General features: G+C 44.3%; 1 protein-coding gene across 4 annotated transcripts in view; it reads right to left on the reverse strand.

Moving 5' to 3' along the window:
* Window positions 1-3,653: 3,653 nt before the first annotated feature.
* Window positions 3,654-19,113, reverse strand: part of DUSP22 (dual specificity phosphatase 22) — a 77,832-nt gene continuing 62,372 nt past the window's right edge. The window contains exons 5-9 of one of the 4 annotated variants that reach the window (XM_029054045.1): window positions 12,698-12,772; window positions 10,244-10,415; window positions 9,183-9,255; window positions 4,609-4,750; window positions 4,173-4,264 (exon numbers count right to left, since the gene is read on the reverse strand). In XM_029054045.1, coding sequence (XP_028909878.1) covers window positions 4,650-4,750; window positions 9,183-9,255; window positions 10,244-10,415; window positions 12,698-12,772 — 421 coding nt within the window. In that variant the 3' untranslated portion in view covers window positions 4,173-4,264; window positions 4,609-4,649. Of the gene's footprint in view, window positions 4,751-8,670; window positions 9,256-10,243; window positions 10,416-12,697; window positions 12,773-19,113 lie in introns of those variants that run through there. The other 3 variants (XM_029054047.1, XM_039910659.1, XM_029054044.2) reach the window with 3 other exon arrangements.

Raw genomic sequence — 19,113 nt, forward strand, 5'->3', positions numbered from 1 at the left:
TTGGTGATTTCTTGGGGAAGATATAAATATGGACATGTTGAAAGCACATTCTTAATAAAATTATTAATAACATCTCAGAGTCAGGATGGGAGGAGCCATCAGGCGGGGGATCACCGAGGTTTGATTCTACCTCTGTTCCTTATTTTCATGGTCTGGAAATTGAGATGGCTTCAAATGGAATGTGGCTTCAAACGGGCTGGCTGTTGGGCAGCATCTAGCGAGAGTGATTCCAAGTGTCATGGGGCAGGATTTGATTCAATAGTGACCCTCCAAAAGTGGGAATTTTAAACGTGGATCTCTGAGGCCTGCTTTTTGGCTTCTTCCTTATTTCCTTTTTTTTTTAAAAATAAAAATAGGGTCCTGAAACCATGTGAAGTCAACAAACCCAAGTCTTTGAGGCTTCAAATGGGATTTTCTGTCTTGACCCTCACCACCTCTCCCCAAACACAATAATAGCAGCACTGCTCAAAATTTGAAAGGTGGGAAGAGCAGACCCACATAATCTGCCTAGTCCAGACCCCATTCGATCAATCATTTTTTTTATGTGCTTACTGTGTGCAGCATACTGTACTGACTACTTGAGAGAGTACACTACAACTCCCACTCGGATGTCTAAGGTTTTGGAAGCAGCCCAGCAGCCTCCATGTGCTCAAACAGAAATCCTTTACCATCGGCTTTAAAGCACTCAATCATCTCGACCCCTCCTACCGCACCTCACTATTCTCCTACTACAACGCAACCCACACACTTCACTCTTCTAATGTCAACGTACTCATTCATTCAGATGCACTTACTGAGCACTCACTGTCTCCCCCTCTAGACTGAAGCTCGTTTTGGGCAGGGAATGTGTCTAACAATTCCGTTATATGGCGCTCTCCCAATTGCTTAGTACAGTGCTCTGCACACAGTAAGCACTCATTAAACTTGATTGATTGATTGATCTGTTGAACCAAGCAAGAAAGAACAGAGTACACAGGTCAGCAAGTCTGAGCCAGAGTTTTAAGGCAGCTGTCCTAGTGAAATGAGAGGCACGAGAACCGAGTTCTAATCATCGCTCCATTACTTGACTGCTGTGTGACCTTGGGCAAGTCCTTTAACCGCTCTGTGTCTCAGTTTCCTCTTCTGTAAAATGGGAATTAGACTGTGAGCCCATGTGGGACAGAGGCTGTTTCTGATCTGTACTGTATCTACCCCAGTGCTTAACACACTGCTTGGCACACAGTATAAATGCTTAACAAACATCACAACTGTATTAGCAATTATTACTTGTAATTATTGTATTATCAATAATTACTTGTAATTAGTATTAATAAAGCAAAGGAAGTTTCTTTACCTTTTTATCAAATCATAGGGCTGAGAGGGACCCAAATACTCTCCTGTCCCGTCTCCTCAAGGCAGAGTTAAAAGACAAAAGCCTGTGTTGCTTCAGAATCCTGTAGTCTGAGCCTTCAATAGCGTATTTCCCCTGGTGCTTTAGAAACACCAACACAATTGGCTCAACCACAAGCCAATGGCTACTTTCCTGGGAACAGGCTGGACGTTATACTTGCACCCCTGATGGTCAGGAACTGCCTCTCCTGGGAAATCAGTGAAGAAAGTCGTCAGTTCCCAGTGCAAATTTTCAGTTTCAAGTCATGGCAACATTCGTGCCGTTTATCTCATTCCCGCTGCGTCACTGACAGGCACGTGGAGTTGTAGAGAAACGGCCCTGGATTGGGCACAGTTTAACTCCTCCCTCGCAAACTTCTCTCCCAGTCAACACCCTTGAGCTGTTGCCGCCTCCTGCTGCCCCTCTCACGCTTCTCAAATCAGCCTTGGGAGACAAGGACGCAGCTGACGAGGCCTTGAGAGGACTGCCTTTGGAGTGTTAAGGCGAGAAGCCTGTAGGAGGTTGAATAGGTCGAGAAAGCAGGGATCCTGTTCTGGAGAGCAGGGGGAGAACAACCCAGACAGTAAGCTCCTAGAGGGCCAGCAGAATGCATTGCCTCACAAGGGTCATCTTTAATATGTGTGTATGTAGATGATAGATAGATAGATAGATAGATAGATAGATAGATAGATAGATGGATAGATAGATAGATAGACATTCTTAAGCCCTCCTAAAATCCCACTCCCTTCAACAGGCCTTCCCCAGCTAATTATCAGCACCTTGTCTTTTGCGCTTATTCATCTATGCCCCACCTTGTACTTACAAATATATGAATATTTGACTGGACACTCAATTTCACTTATTCTGGCCACTGCTTGGGAATATCTCTTTGTAGGTCTTCTCCATTAGCGTGTAAGCTACTTGTGAGCAGGGAATGAACCCTGTGCTTCTCTCATTGCTCCCAAGTAGCATGGCTTAGTGGAAAGAGCATGGGCTCGGGAGTTGGAGGTCATGGGTTCTGATCCCGGTTCCGCCGCTTGTCAGCTGTGTGACCTTGGGCAAGTCACTTAACTTCTCTGTGCCTCCGTTACCTCATCTGTAAAATGGGGATGAAGACTGTGAGCCCTACGAGGGACAACCTGATTACCTTGTGTCTACCCCAGTGCTTAGAACAGGGCTTGGCACATAGTAAGCGCTTAAAAAATACCAACATTTTTATTAGTATTACTTAGAACAATGTACTGTACTCAATACATACTACTATTATTACATAACTACCACTACTATTGAGAGGCAGCATGACCTAGTGGAAAGAGCACGGACCTAGGTTCTAATCCTAGCTCTGCCAATTGCTTGCTGTGTGACCTTGGGCATTTCACTTCACTTCTCTGTGCCTCAGTTTCCTCAACTGTGAAATGGGGATTAAATCAGTGTTCTCCCTCCCACTTAGACTGTGAGTCCCATGTGGGGCAGGGACTGTGTCCAATCTGATTATCTTAGTGCTCGACACATACTAAGTGCTTAATAAATATGCTTAATAAATACCACAGCAATAATAATAATGATAAGAAGAAGAATACAGGTATTCCCAAATTGAGATTTGCACAACTGTTCCATTCAATCATCTAGTGGGGGTGGGTGCTCTTAGAAAGGTTTAACCATATATTTATCATCCCCTAGCATGGCCCTAGTCACCCCATTCCTCATTCCCTCCTTTCCCAATTCTCAATCCTTTTTTCTGTTAGCCACCTGAGCTCAGAAGCAATTGGAAAAAACAAAAACTCTTGAGAAGTCAAGCCTGCCACCTACAGTCTGAGGGCAAAAACCAATTAGCCGGTGATTCATTCTCAAGCCCAGAGCCAGAATCATTTTAGAAAGTGGCTTAATTCAGCCCAGTTTAGGCTCAGTTTCTACATCAGTTAGGTGAAACTACTTCTAGTATCTCACATCTTTAAAACTCTGACACTTCCAAAGAATGGCTCCATTAGAAATTAAACTACAAGAATTCCTAACTCCACGTGCTTCCCTAGAGAACTAGAGAGGGTGAAGAGCTGATTCATGTGAGAAGAATCAACTCTTTCAGAATACTACTGAATAAATTTCACTCTAAGTGCACTCAATGACACCCTGATGCTACTAAAATCTTCAATTTGCTCACAAAGGTGAGTAATTTATAACCAGAAAGACACTCACAAAACCCATCATAGGATCAAGCACAATAGAAATAACATCACTTTCCCCAAAATAAATACAGCTGAGGCCAACAAAACAGCAGTACAAAATGTTTCAGTTAGTTAACAAAGTTGATCTTTATTTATAAAAACACATTGATTTTATTAAATACATACTAGAAAGAATATATACCACAAACAAAAAGCAAACGGGACAGAAACTTTCCTTGATGCTGACTTAATAATGCTGCATTCTATGACAGTGGGTTCTCGTGGCTTAGAGTTTTTCATGAACTGGGAGCTTTTCAATTATGCAGTCGTAAGGAGCAATCATTATTAACAACAACAGTCACAGGATATTGGATAAAATCTCTACTGTCATGTTTTCCCAGTCATCCAACTAAAGCTGCAGTTTTAACATGAAAATACTTTCTTCTTCTTTTGTTAAAATAGTAACCCCGACCCTGAAATTATATAATGAGAGCATTTTTTTTAATAAAAAAGCCTATAAAAGATTGTTCTACATTTAGAATCTCATACAGAGAAAACTACTACAGGGTGGGGCCTTTTTGGCAGTACGACTCCAAATACAGAAGATTTTTAGAATCCAAGAAAGTGCAGGAATGCAAAAACCAACTTCCGGAATATTACAATAAGCAGAATTCTCCAACAGTACATTACAGTCTTCTTAATAATGTCAAATATTTCAGACATCCAGGTTTTGCTGTGGAGAAAGAATATCACTGGCAACAGACATCAAAACATTTTACAATATATGTAAATAAGTTTAGATGCACCATAATATCACACACGCACCCAACCATTCACACATTTATGCCCTATCAAAATAGAACTAAAATTTTTTGATTAAGCTAAACAAAGTTGGGTGGGTTTTTTTTGCTTTAAGAAAAATGTACTACACCTTTTGGGTAACTTTTTTAGTTTTGTGTGGTTATATGTTACCATATATTTTCCAAACATCCCTCTCTTCTAATCCATATTTGTGTTGGTCACTGTTCGCTTAGAGACACGTTATCAAATTCCCACTCCAACCCGCAAAAAGCTCACCTTTTACATCCAACCTATAGTGCACTGGAGAATGACTCTTCTTATTCGGGAATCTTTTTGGGGTGGAATTCAGAGGAACTGGGTTGCAACACCTTTATTGGGGTTGGACGAACACCTCTTTTCATTCTTGTGGTTCTGTGAGCTTAAAAAGTTGGGAGTTGACATAAAATATCCCCAAACCCTGGACCAACTTCTCCTTTAACCTTACATGAAGATTTTTCATATCCACACCTCTCCTCCTGTTCATTGCTAGAATTTTCCATCCGGACCCGATCAAAGAGGGGATGAATTAAGGCCAAACTGGATCCTTTCAAATGGCTCAAGAGAGTATTTAAGCCCTTTGAGTTTGACTCCAGTACGGTGGGGATAGAAAACGGCCCCTCAGCAGATCAAGTTAACAATAGATACAATTTTCTGAGGTAGGTGAGTCAAATACTGAACCTGGAGCACAGACGTAAGCTGCGTTCTCCTTGGGCACTTAATAGATGCCTTTTTTTTTTAGGAGACATAATTCATTTTTCTACTGGTGTATGGTCGTCTACAGGAATCCTGCTATGGGGTTGGAATGGGGAAGGGCTGGGGGGGGTGATAAAAATGAACAAAGAAGATCTGGCACTTTACCAAAGGAGCTTTGGCTGAGGAATTTCAGTTAAAGAGAAACTCAGACGTGTAGTGGAAAGTATACAGAACTAGGAGTTGTGAGACCTGGGTTCTAGTCCCGGCTCTGCCGCTTGCCTGTTGTTAAACCTTGGGCAAGTCACTTCAGTTCCCTGTGCCTCAAGTACCTCATCTGCAGAATGGGGACAAAATATCTGGACTCCCTAAAACAGTGAGCCCTGTGTGGGATGGAGATTATGTCCAATCTGTTACCTTAGATCCACTCCAGCTCCTAGCACAGTCCTTGGCACAGAGTACTTAATGAATATCATCACTATTTCACTATTCTTATAAAACACATACAAACACCCATCCTCCCATCCCAAACATTCTAGAACTGAGTGTCTCCACTAACTACGCCCTCTGGGGCTCTCTGTATAGGAGAGAGAGGCTGTCCCACCCCCAAGTTCCCAGGACTGCCATTGGCCCTTCCTTCAGTCTAGGAAGGAGTCAAACAAGCAGCAGTGTGAGGCCTTCTCTACTTTTCAAAGACAGCGAAGGCACCGCTCTGGCTGTGGCTGATTCTTACCTTCACAGCATCTCTAGAGTCCGCCCATTCCTCTTCACTCAAACTGCTCCCATCCTGAGCAAAGTATTTGACACACCCTTCTTTGACTATGGTATCAGCCACCTCACTGACCTCCCGGCCTCCTGCTTCTCCCCACTCCAGTCCTTACTTCATTCTGCTGACCGGATCATTTGTCTAAAAAACCAACCTACTCTCTGAATCTCAGTCCCATCTAGTCTGCCCTTGGCTTCTTGCCCATTTTCTCCCTCTAGCCTGAAACTCTCTTCCTCTTCATATCCAACTATCCATCACTCTCCCCACTTTCTAAACCCTCCTAAAATTACATCTCTTCCAAGATCCCTTCCTGGACTAAGTTCTCCTTTCCCCTACCCTCCCTCAATCAATCAGTTGTATTTACTGTATTGCTTACTGTGTGCAGAGCACCTTCCAAAGCACTTAGGAGAGAACAATATAATAGGGTTGGTAGCTACATTCCATGCCCACAAGGAGCTTACATTCTAGAGGGGGAGACAGACATGAAAATAAATAAATCAGATATGTTCATAAATGCTGCGGGGTTGAGGGAGGGGTGAATAAAGGATACCAATAGAAGAGCAGGGGCAACACAGAAGGGAGTGGGAGAAGAGGAAATGAGGGCTTACTTGAGGAAGGCCTCTCAGAGAAGATATATTTTTAATAAGGCTTTGAAGTTGGGTAGAGTGATCGTCTGTTGGAAATGAAGAGGGAGGGAATTTCAGTCTAGAGGCAACACGTTGGCAGTGAGATAGATGAGATCGAGGTAGAATGAGTAGGTTGAGAAGCAGTGTGGGCCTGGGAGTCAGAGGACCTAGTTTCTCATCCTGGCTCCACCACTTGTCCTCTGTGTGACCTAGGGAAAATCACTTAACTTCTCTGGGCCTCAGTTACTTCATCTGTAAAATAGGGATTAAAGACTATGAGCCCCACCTGGGACATGGAATGTGTCCAATCTGATTAACTTGCATCTACCCCAGTACTTAGAACCATGCCTGGCACATAGTAAGCACTTAACAAATACAATTAAAAAAAAAATAATTGGCATTAGAGGAGTGAAGTGTGGGTGGTAATAGGAAATCAGAGAGTACGGTAAGAGGTGATTGAGTGCTTTAAAGCCAGTGGTAAGGAGTTTCTGATTGATGCGGAGGTTCTTGAGTGGGGAAACGTGGACTGAGTGGTTTTGTAGAAAAAGAGGCAGCAGAGTCAACTGTGGATTGAAGTGGGGAGAGACAGAAAGCAGGGAGTTCAGCAAAGTGGGATAGGGTGTTTCAATTAATATGGTAGCAGTTTGGATGGAGAGGAAAGTGCAGATTTTAGCAATATTGTGAAGGTTGAACTGACAGGATTTGGTGACAGACTGAATATGTGAGTTGAATGAAAGAGGAAACATCAAGGTTATGGGCTTGTGACACAGGGAGGGTGGCGGTCTGCCTACTCTGATGGGAAAGTCGGTGGGAGGATGGGGTTTGGGTGAGACAATGAAGAGTCCTGTTTTGGACATGTTAAGTTTGAGGTGATGGTGGGACATCAAAATGGAGATGTCCTGAAGACAGGAGGAAATGCGAGACTGCAGAGATGGAGAAATATCAGGGCTGGAGATGTAGATTTGGGAATCATCCACATAGAAATGGTAGTTGAAGCCAAGGGAGTGAATGATTCTCCAAGGGAGTGGATGTAGATGGAGAATAAGAGACCCAGAACTGAGCCCTGAGAGCCTCCCACAGTTAGAGGGTGGGAGGCAGAGGAGGAGTCTGCAAAAAGATCTGTACGCTCTGATAGCTGATAGTTGATACTATCACTTGACCCCACCTTCAGCCCCAGAGTATTTATGCATATATCCTTACATTTAATTTCCCCTATCCATAATTTACTTCAGTGTCTGTGTCTCCTGTAGACTATAAACTGCTTGTTGGCAGGGGTCACATATACAAACTCTATTGTAGTGTACTCGCCCAAGAGCTTAGTACAGTGTTCTGTACACAAATACCATTTATGGACTCTGTTCATCTCAGCCAAAAGGAGTCTAAAGCTCTGCTGCTCCTATCATGCTTACCATCACTTTGACATTTTTGTTTCATCTTTCTTCACACGTCCGTCATCAACCCTCTCCTCACCTTAGTCTTAGATTGTGAGCCTCCTGAGGGGGTCCAAATCTTCTCCATGTATTTCTAGTGGCTTAGTGGAAAGAGCATGGGCCTGGGAGTCGGAGGACCCAGATTCTTACCCCGGTTCCAACCATTTACTCGCTGGATGACCTGGGGAAAGTCACCTAACTTCTCAGTGCCTCAGTTCTCTCATCTGCAAAATGGGGATTCAGTACCTGTTCTCCCTCCTGCTTAGACTGTGAGCCCCAGGGGGACCTGATTATCTTGTATCTACCCCCCAGTGCTTAATACAGTGCTTGGCACCTAATAAGTACTTCAGAAATACTGCATTTATTTCCCAGTGTTTAGTGCAGTGCTTTGCACACAGTGGGCAGGTGATAAACACCATCACTACAACTACTCTTACTGGTACCTCTTGCGACTCTGTGGCTTGGAAATGGACCTGGGGCTGGACTGATCACTTCTGGGGATCGGGGGTAGGGTGGGATAGATGGCCATCGTCCTCCCTGAGAGTTTCTTGATGTCCATCTCTATGCCTGTGGACGTGCCTGGATGTATGATGGATGGACGATGGACTGCAGTTTCTCTGTTGACAGAGGAGGACCAAGAAGACCCTGGCCCATGGAAGGGGCAAATTCATCCCTGAGTTTTATTCAAGGTTGCCTCATGCACACTCTTCAAAGAAGCTTTTTATGACCAAAAACTCATATGGCTTCTGCGTGAAGATTTGGATAAAAATATTCAGTGAATACAGACTAGTGGCATTAGAATATATTTGCTAGATATAGGCTATGCATTACATATCGAGAATACGTATACATATGCATATGTATATGCATATATATATATATATATATTATATGTATATGTATAGACATATCCACATCCACACACATCCACACAATGGAGCATGGCATCTGAGCAGCGGCTCTTTGCGAAGCGGATCCCGGCTGGGACTACTTGGAAGCGGGATCCGGGAACACACGAGTGAAGCTGGGGAAAGCATTCCAGAGCCATATTTCCACTGGCAACCCATCCCCAACGCCCCTCACCTCCTCAGAACAGCTGCAGAGGCATCCAGTACACCATTGCGCATACATGAAATACTTAAGATAAGCAGGACAAAAGAGGAAAGAAATGAATCCTACTCCATTATGTCTCCGTTGTATAGTTACTGTATGCCAAAGATGACAGAGTTGAAAAGCTACTCCATCGCCTACCGCTTGCATTCTGCTGGGACTCAGCTTGCGCTTGCTCTCTATATTTACCCAGAATGCTTTTGGCTTGTTCTGCATCTCTCAGAGGGCTTTCTCCATACTCTTCCTTCAGCCACTGCCGAAACTAGAGTCGCGAAAGAGACCAAAAACACATCGCATCTGATTTTGAACATCATGCTTTTTATGAGAACCCAGCGGGGCTAGCCTAGCAACCTCACCCATTGTTCCAACACCAGAGAGCTTAAAAGGAAGTCACTTCCCCAGATGGCATTCTCGTGTGTCCATCGCCAATGTCTTCTTTTTTCTGACCACTGGGACTTGAGGGCCAGGGACGGTGTCTGAATCCCATCCTTGTACATTTCTCTAGGCTTCGGACAGTGATCCGGACACAGTAGCCGTTCAATAAATGCAATGTACATTAAGAAGATCATTCCCTCCACCAGAGCTGGGATATAATGGGCTGGGAATGCAGGCCTTACCAATGGCGAAAGGAAGAGAGGACCCATTTGAAACTGGAGAGTCAAAAGGATTTTCAGGAAGGAAAATAAATTCTCCACATTTACCCTCTCTGAACATTCCTGGAAGAGTGAAGCGCTACTGGCAAATGTTGAAATAATGGCTGGACTCAAAGGGGCTGCCCCCAGGGGGAGTATGGAAAGCATTCTGCTCTCACACACGACAAATGTGCTCCCTCAAACCGTGCACCCAAGCCCCCAGGATCTCTTGCTCATCGATGCCACTCAAGTGGATAGTCCAGTTCTTTGGAAACATGATCCCAGAATTCCTCCAACACCCTTTTTGTCTCTAGGGTCCCCCTGACGGTAAGCTCTTTTTGCGCAGGGAACGTATCTACCAATTTTGTTGTACTCTCCCAAGCGTTTAGTACAATGGTTTGCACACAGTAAGCACTCAAATACCACCTGAGTGGTGTTTATGAATACCATTCAATAAATATCACTCTGTGGAGCAGCACTTACCCTGAACTCAGCCGCCAGAGGGGCAAGTCTGGGCTGATTGGTGTCCCCCTTTCTGAGTCCCCAGACATTCTAGGGACAAAGGTTCGAAGGTCCCAGGGTGGATGACTTAGGCCAGCCCCCAGCTAATTCACTTACCTGTTGAACTTCATTCTTTTCAAACTCCTGGAGCTGCTTCTGGAAGCCCACGTTGGGATTAGCACAGGATCGTCCTGCCCGGACAGTGTGCAGTGCATCCTCCCAGCCAAAGTCAGTGACGGTCATAACATAGGCAACTACCAGCGTCACGCTCCGCGACACCCCCGCCAGGCTGCACGACCAGAGAGAAGACGCCAGGAGAATAATTATGGTATTTGTTAAGCGCTTACTGTGTGCCGGGCACTATACTAAGCATTGGGTAGATAGAAGCAAATTGGGTTGGACACAGTCCCCGTCCCAAGTGGGCTTCATGGTCTTAGTCCCCATTTCACAGATGAGGTAACTGAGGTCCAGAAAAGTGATGTGACTTGCTCAAGGTCACACAGCAGGCAAGTGGCAGAGCCAGGATTAGAACCCTCAACCTTCTGACTCCTAGGCCCATGCTCTAGTCACTCGGAAGCAGCATGGCCCAGTGAAAAGAGATTGGGCCTCGGAGTCAGAGGAGTCAACTGCTTGCAGTATGCCCTTGGGCAGGTCACTGAACTTCTCTGTGCCTCAGCTTCCTCAACTGTAAAATGGGAATTCAATACCTGTTCTCTCTCCCGCTTAGACTGTGAGGCCCGTGTGAGACAGGAACCACATTCAATCTCATTAACCTATATCTACCCCAGTGCTTGGCACAAAGACTATAAGCTCAGTATGGACCGGGAACGTGTCCGCTAATTCTGTTGTAACGTACTCTCTTAGGTGTTTAGTACAGTGCTCGGCACATAGTAAGCACTCTATAAATAGCATTGATTGATAGTAAACACTTTACAAATATAATAATGAAAATAATAATAATAATAGGACACACCTGGTACCACTTAATGGCAACAATTCTATAACATGACAATACAAATCTGTCAACCAATATTATTTATCGAGCACTTACAGAGTGCAGAGAGCTGGACTGAGTGCTTAGAGTTGGTGGACATGATCACTACCCTCAGGGATCTTACAGTCTAATGGGGAACATAAATCCAGGTCTTATTTTATAGCAAAACTTATTTTATCATCTTCCCAGAATTTCTATAAAGCTATGATTTTTTAAAATGCAAATAGTTGGACCTGAAAATTAGATATTACACTGACACCAAATCTTAGTGCAAAGATCCTCACTGGATACATTCTGAAACTACCAATCTGTTCAGCTTCCTCTCTTCATTCTCTCAAAAATGAATCAAACTTCTGAGTGGGTTTCTTCTAGAGATGTACTGTCCTACATGGCATACGATCTCTGGAGAGTTAGGAATATTATTAGTATTAGCAAAAACAACCAATCAATCGAATGTAACAACACTTTACCTTTTGTGAGTGTTGAACATGCATAAGATGATTAGTTACTTCATTATAAGAAACTTAAAATTCTTCAGTCTGACTGTACAGAGCACGGTACGAAGCGGTTGAGAGAGTACAAAAACAATAGAGTTGGTAGACATCTTCCCTGTCCACAACAAGCTTACAGTCCAGAGGGAAAAGCACATCTGCCAAACAGGGACTTGAACACTGGACCCTCAGATTAAAAGTACAATGCTCTACCGACTGACCAATCTGGTCTTCTATACTCGGCTTTGGTCGCTTGTTACAGAATTTGGTCACTTGTTACAGAATTTTCAACTGCAACGCAATGAACAGCGAGTGGACAGAGCATGACTGGCAGCAGCGTGGCTTAGTGGATAGAGCATGGGTCTGGGAGTCAGAAGGGCCTGGGTTCTAATTCTGACTCCACCACACATCTGCTGTGGGACCTTGGGCATGTCACTGAACTTCTCTGGGCCTCAGTTACCTCATCTGTAAAATGGGGATAAGAGTGTGAGTCCCTTGTGGGATTGGGACTGTGTCCAACCTGATTAACTTGTTTCTACTCTAGCACTTAGAACAGTTCTTGGCACATAGCAAGCAATTAACGAGTACCATAATTATTATTAACTGGAGACGTTACTAGGAAATTGTCATTTGGCCATCTCAGTATCACAAAGCTAAACAAGAAAACCAGGGTCATCCCACATTGAGACACGAAACTAAAAGTCCCCAGGAAAAAGGTGAAATTGCCTTTAAAGGCCACTGTAATTTCAGGGCTGTAACCACTTGTAATTGGCTTGCACACTGGAATGTTAGCAGGAACCTTGAAAGGACAGTTTCTGGTGTCATGAAACCTTCAGTGTCCTTAAAACCATTACAATAGGTGGAAACAAAAAGCGATTACATTCTTGGCAACTGCTAAGGCTGAATGAAAATGTCCACTACAAGACAAGCGGTTAGGGTAAAAATAATACGTAGAGAGAAAGGTATCAGAGGTAGGAAATCATCTTCCTAATTACTTGCAGGACACATTACAAATACACTTTGGGCAAAATCAAAACAGAAATGGCTAACTAGCGAAGAGTATTCTTAAGCAAAAAACGTACGTACCAGTGAACAAGACAGCTCTCACCCCTAAGCCGGCACTCATGAATGAATTTGATGCTTTCTTTGAAGTGCCTGGTCCTGGATATGGAAGAAACAAAAAGAGAAATAACCTTTCTCTACCTCAGTCAGCCTGTGATTCAAAGGTATATCCAGGGAGTTCTCTTGGGAGCGCTGAAAATTCCCAAACTGTCCAATGGTGCCCGGGGGGTGGTCCAGGCTGCCAGGGCCTGCTGGGGCAGAGGCCAAGTACCCCTGAAGGGATGAGACTTCAAACCTAGTAGCTGAGGGAGGAACGACCCCACACACACACACCAACTCCTTGCCCCAAACTAATTTCCCAGTCCTAAAAATTATCACTGCCAGACAACAAATCCAAAGACTCCACCAACAGGTCGAAACCACCTGAATCACGAAGGGTGTCAGGTAACCCTAACAGTAGGGTCCCTTACGCTGAGGCCTGATCTTCCCAATTTCCCAATAGATGACTCTTCACCCACTACCTGGAAGCCCAAATCTTGCCAATTCCAACCTAATAATAGTGGTATTTGTTAAGCGCTTACTATGTGCCAAGCATTGTACCATACGCTGGGGTAGATATAAGATAATCAGGTCGGACACAGTCCCTGATCCAGATGTGGTTCACAGTCTAAGTAGGAGGGAGGACAGGTATTGAATTCCCATTTGACAGTTGAGGAAACTGAGGAACAGAGAATTTAAGTGACTTGCCTCAGGTCACACAGCATGCAAGTGTCAGACCTGGGATTAGAAATTGGGTGATAATAATAATAATTGTGGTATTAAGAAGCACTTATTGTGTGTCAGGCACTCTACTAAGCGCTAGGGTGGATACAAGTCGGGTCGGACACAGTCCCTGTCCCACATGGGGCTCCTAGTCCCAATCCCCATTTTACAGATGGGGTAACTGAGGCACAGAGAAGTAAAGTGACTCGTCCAAGGTCACAGAGCAGACAAGTGGTGGAGCTGGGATTAGAACCCATGACTTCTTGACTCCCAAGCCCGGGCTCTATCCACTGTGCCATGCTGACTCCCTGGCCCTAGACCCACCCCCCACCTAAGACTCCAAGCTGTGCTGTAGTTAGGTGAGGATCAATCAGTGGTATTTACTGGGGGCTTACTGTGTGCAGAGCACTGTACTCAGCACTTGGGAAAATACAATACAAGGAGAGAAAAATGGTCTCTCCAGCCTGGTACTCTGTTCCCGACAGTGACAACAGGATGTTCACAGGAACCGTGTGCTCTCCTTGACATCCTGCCTCTCCCTGCTTCTCAGGGGCATTGTGTGGCTGTTGTGTGGATAGATGATATAGATCTTTGATATAAAAAGCACTTTGGAAAAATAAAAGCACTGTACAAAAAAGAAATTACTAACCAACCAAATGTGTTGGGATGCATTATCTTAACTCTAATTTATTTTAATGTCTATCTCCGCCTCTAGACTACCATTTCCTTGTGGGCAGGGAACGTGTCTACTAACTCGGATGTACGGTATTCTCCCAAGCCCTTAGTCCAGTGCTCTGCACACAGTAAGCACTCAACAAATACCACTGATGGATTCACTGATTGGTCGATTGCCTCTGGAAATGCACTGGGGACAGCTCATTCATGAATTGATCCAAACCCTCTTTTGCTTTGGCCATTAAGTGAGGTCCAGGGCAAAGGGAGAAGCAAAGACGGTCCCGAGGTTGAGAGATCAAAGAATGCTACAGAGCCCTTCCACGAAACAAAGAGCAAAGACACTAGTAGTAAGTGGTCCACTGCCTCCTGAAATAGCAGTTAACAGAAGAAACTAGCTATTTTTTAAAAATAGCATTCATTAAGCACTTACTATGTGCCAGGCACTGTACCAAGTTCTGGGGTAGATACAAGCTAATCGGGTTGGACACAGTCCCTGTCCCACAAGAAGCTCACAGTCTTAAGTCCCATTTTATAGATGAGGTAACTGAGGCCCAGAAAAGTTAAGTGACTTGCCCAATTACCTCCAACACAAAAGTGGCAGAGCTGGAATTAGAACCCAAGTCCTTCTGACGCCCGGGTCCGTACTTTATCCACTAGGCCATGCTGCTTCTCTGATGGTTTGAAGGCACTGTTCTTAGCATCTTAGCAGATGCAAATACAAACTGACATCAGGTTAAGGCTCCCACCTGCAAAAACAGAGCCTTTAAAGCAGCGTGCCAAATGAAAAGAGCATGGGCCTGGGAGTCAGAGGACCTAGGTTTTAATCCCGTCTCTGCCACATACCTGCTGAGTGACCTCAGGAAAGTCAATTTAACTTCCATGTGCCTCAATTTCCTCACCTTAAAACAGGGATTCAATGTCTGCCTTCCTTCCCTTCATTGTGGGACTCTGTCCCACCTGATTTTCTTGTGTCTATCCCAGCACTTAGTATAGTGTTTGACACATAGCAAGTAGTTATGATTATTATTATCATCATCATCATTATTATTTAAAGGAGTATTAAAACTATGCTCCCAGGTAAGAGCCCACAGGAGTAGGGAAACACGTGTTCTCTAAAGTTGTCTCCTTGGACTGGGAGAGGAGCACACCTGTGAAGGTAGGAGCTCTCCCCCACAACCACCTGGAAGTCAGAAGGGCCTGGGTTCTAATCCTAGAACCACCACTTGTCTGCTGTGTGATCTTGGGCAAGTCACTTCACTTCTCTGGGCCTCAGTTACCTCAACTATACAACAGGGATTAAGACCGTGAGCCCCAGGTGGTACATGGACTGTGCCCAACTGACTAGCTTGTATCTACCCAAGCACTTAGTATACTGCCTGGCACATAATAAGAGCTTTAACAAATACCATTAAAAAAATCAGGTTTAGTTTGGCTATTTTTCCCATTTCAGGTATTATGATGATAAATAATAAGAAAAATGCTGGTATTTGTTAGGCACTTACTATGTGCCCAGCACTATGCTAAGAGCTGGGGTAGACCCAACAGAATCAGATTTGACAAGTCCCTGCACAACATGGGATATATGGCCCAAGGCGGTGGGGGGGAGGGCAGGGAAGGGGAGAAGATGAACAGGCATTTAATCCCCATTTTTCATATGAGGAAACTGAGGCATTAAGTTAAGTGACCTGACCAAGGCCAGACAGCAGGCAAGTGGTAAAGTCAGAATTAGAGCCCTTTTCTCCTGCCTCCGGGTCCTGTGATCTTTCCATGAGGTCATCTCCAAATAATGGCCCGCTTTCCCTCATCCTCTCCATTTCTCTTCTCTTCTCTTCTCTTTATATGGTTCCATGAGCCTTTGCAGTACAAAAAAAGGGGTCACTGCTATGAATCTGGGGAACAAGAAGTGGTAGAGAAGGAAAAAAAAGCCAGAAATGGCTCTGCGAAGAAAGGAATGCTGCATTTTCATGTAAAAGCCCTGAAAATGACTACACAGTCAGATTTAGGCAGCTGAAAAAGGGCGCATAAATTATGCATGAATAGGGGCAAATACACGTGGCTTTTCTCACTACTTAGACTGGTCAGGGCACTCAGAAAAACCCCAGCAAAGAGGCAACACCCAGGCATGATGACAATGTTATATTTTCTGAAACTTGTGGGGGACAACTTCTTATATCCGCCTTTTACACCTGCATTCACCAAACCCACAGCACATTGAAACCCAGATCTCAAATACTATTTTTGGGTTCAATGGGGATCCAAGGCCCAGGGCTTCTAGACTCATCATGAAAAAAGAAAAGTGAGCCTATTCAACAAATCAGGAATTTGGAGTCAAAAGAGATCAGTTCTACCTCCGAGAGGCCAAATTCAGAGTAGCCAAGACACTTCAGAAGTTGAAGAAGTCTGAAAAGGAATAGGGTCCAAGACCCAGAACTAGTCAGCTTTGGGAGTGTGACCTAGAAGGAAGTGCATGGTGCTGGGACCATGAGATCTGAGTTTTAATTCCAGCTCTGCTCCTGACCAGCCATATGACCTCAGACAAGTCAATTAAATTATCTGGTCCCATTTCCTCAACTATAGAATAGAAATCATCCTTGCCACTCTTGCCTCTCCCTACCTCACCAGGGATGCTGTGAGGATAAAATAAAATAATTTATGTGACAGCACACTTTCAATCTACTCCTTGCTCTTCCTAAACCCAACTCCTTAGAGAATCACCCATTTTCACATCCCCCACCTCCAACCCCTTGCTCACATTATCCCCAGGGCTTGAAACACCCTTTGCCTCCTTACTCACCAGAAACAACCTTCCCACCTTCAAAACCTTCCTAAAATCCCAACTCCCCGAACAAGCCTTCCTTGCTAAACAGTAGTACCTTCTCCCTCGTTCTAACGTGAGCTCCTTTGAGGGCTAGGAACATTCCACTTCATTACTCAGTCCTTCCTAAGCTTTTATTACAGTGTCCTGTACCAAGAAGGGGTTAAATAAGAGCTACTACTATTACTTCTGATTTTTATCAGTCCACTTGTTACACTTAGATATTTCTTCTTGTGTACCCTCAGCATATGTGTATGTATGCATACATTAAATATTACTATATATTAGACATTTCTATGCCTCTTCACTTAAGCTCTGTGGGCAGGGAATGGTAATAACAATTATGGTATAAATTAAGTGCTTACTATGCGTGAAGTACTAAGTGCTGGGGTAGATACAAGATTATCAGATTAGACTTGGTCCCTGCCCCACATGGGGTTCAGGGCATATAGCTCCTTTTGAGCAGGGAAGATGTTGGTATTTGTTAAGCGCTTACTATGTGCAGAGCACTGTTCTAAGCGCTGGGGTAAACACAGGGGAATCAGGTTGTCCCACGTGGGGCTCACAGTCTTAATCCCCATTTTACAGATGAGGGAACTGAGGCACAGAGAAGTTAAGTGACTTGCCCACAGTCACACAGCTGACAAGTGGCAGAGCTGGGATTTGAACTCATGAGCCCTGACTCCAAAGCCCATGCTCTTTCCACTGCGCCACGCTGCTTCTCTGTCTACCAACTTTATTATATTGTATTCTCCCAAATGGTTAGTACAGTTCTCTACACACAGTAAGCATTTAGTAAATACAATTGATTCACTGATTGTTGAATCTCCTGTTTAGTGCAGTGCACTGCATTCAGTCAGCCCGCAAGTACAACACTACTATACTCTCAGTTCTTTCTTTACAAGTTTGCTAAACTCTGCCCTTTCCTCTCCATCCAAATTGCCAATATTGCAGATCCAAGCCCTTAGTCTCTCTCTCTTTGACTACTTCCATCAGCCTCTTTGCTGATCTCCCCGCCTCTTGTCTCCCCCAACTCCAGTCCATACTTCACTCTACTGCACTGCCAGATTATTTTTCTGAAACCTCAACCCATGTTTCCGCACTCCTCAAGAACCTCCAGTAGTTGGCCAATGCACTTCCACGTCAGCTCCTTTTGCCTTTAAAGCCCTTAATCACCTTGCCTCCTCCTAGCTTATATCACTGATTTCCTACTACAACTCAGCACACTCACTGTGCTCTTCTAACACCAACCTACTCACTGTACCTCGACCTCGTCTGTCTCGCCACCGACCCCTCCCTCACGTCCTGACTCTATCCTGGCACTCCCTCCTCCTTCATATCCCACAGACCATCACTCTGCCTACCTTCAAAGGCCTATTAAAATCACATCTCCCCCAAGAGGCCTTCCCTGAGAGAATGCAACAGAATCCAATCCACTAGGCCTGTTAGGCATTAGGTTAGTTTGACTAATAGAGTCGATTCCTAGAAACGCCAATTCCAAGAAAGTAAGGGGAGAAGGGAAAACACATTATTGTTTTGATGTAAATCTTACACTATCGAGATCCCCCGAAGGGGGGTTTTCTAGGGAAGCTGGTGACCTAAAACCAAGCTCTGATCACTATACTCCCTCCTCCCCACCAGGAAATACCCTGAACCTCAGTCATTAGCGTTGCTCAATTCACATTTGAAGTGGCAGAACATACAGCCAGAACAATCTCTGCCACAAGCAGTTTCAATGAATCCAAGTTTCCCCTTTTCACTGGTTTCCATCTCCTTGGCATGCAGTATGGAATAGATTGCAGCACATCAATTTGTTCAGTCCAACAGTACCCACATCATAGGCTCTGAATGGGTCAGTAGCACCACCTAATGAACGACACGGCCTTCAGTCATTCTTTCTCTTCATGCACTCTTTTCTCTAACCCCTTCCATCTGCTTCAAATACAGAATTGTTATTCGGCAGCTAACTTCTGAGATTTTTTTTTTTAATATGTAGGACACAGTGCAGCCTTTCATGTATTTGAAAAGAAAATGCTTCCATCTGAGAAAATGCAAAAAACCCACCTCGCATGGAGTTTTTAAAAGCTAGTGTATAAAAGAATGAATCTGCATCGTCTGACCTGAGGTCTCTGCTACCATTAAGGCTATGCTTAGAAAAACGTTGTCTCAAATAATATCAAAGTCCATC

This window comes from Ornithorhynchus anatinus, chromosome X3 (assembly GCF_004115215.2).
Source record: "Ornithorhynchus anatinus isolate Pmale09 chromosome X3, mOrnAna1.pri.v4, whole genome shotgun sequence".
NCBI lineage: Eukaryota > Metazoa > Chordata > Mammalia > Monotremata > Ornithorhynchidae > Ornithorhynchus > Ornithorhynchus anatinus.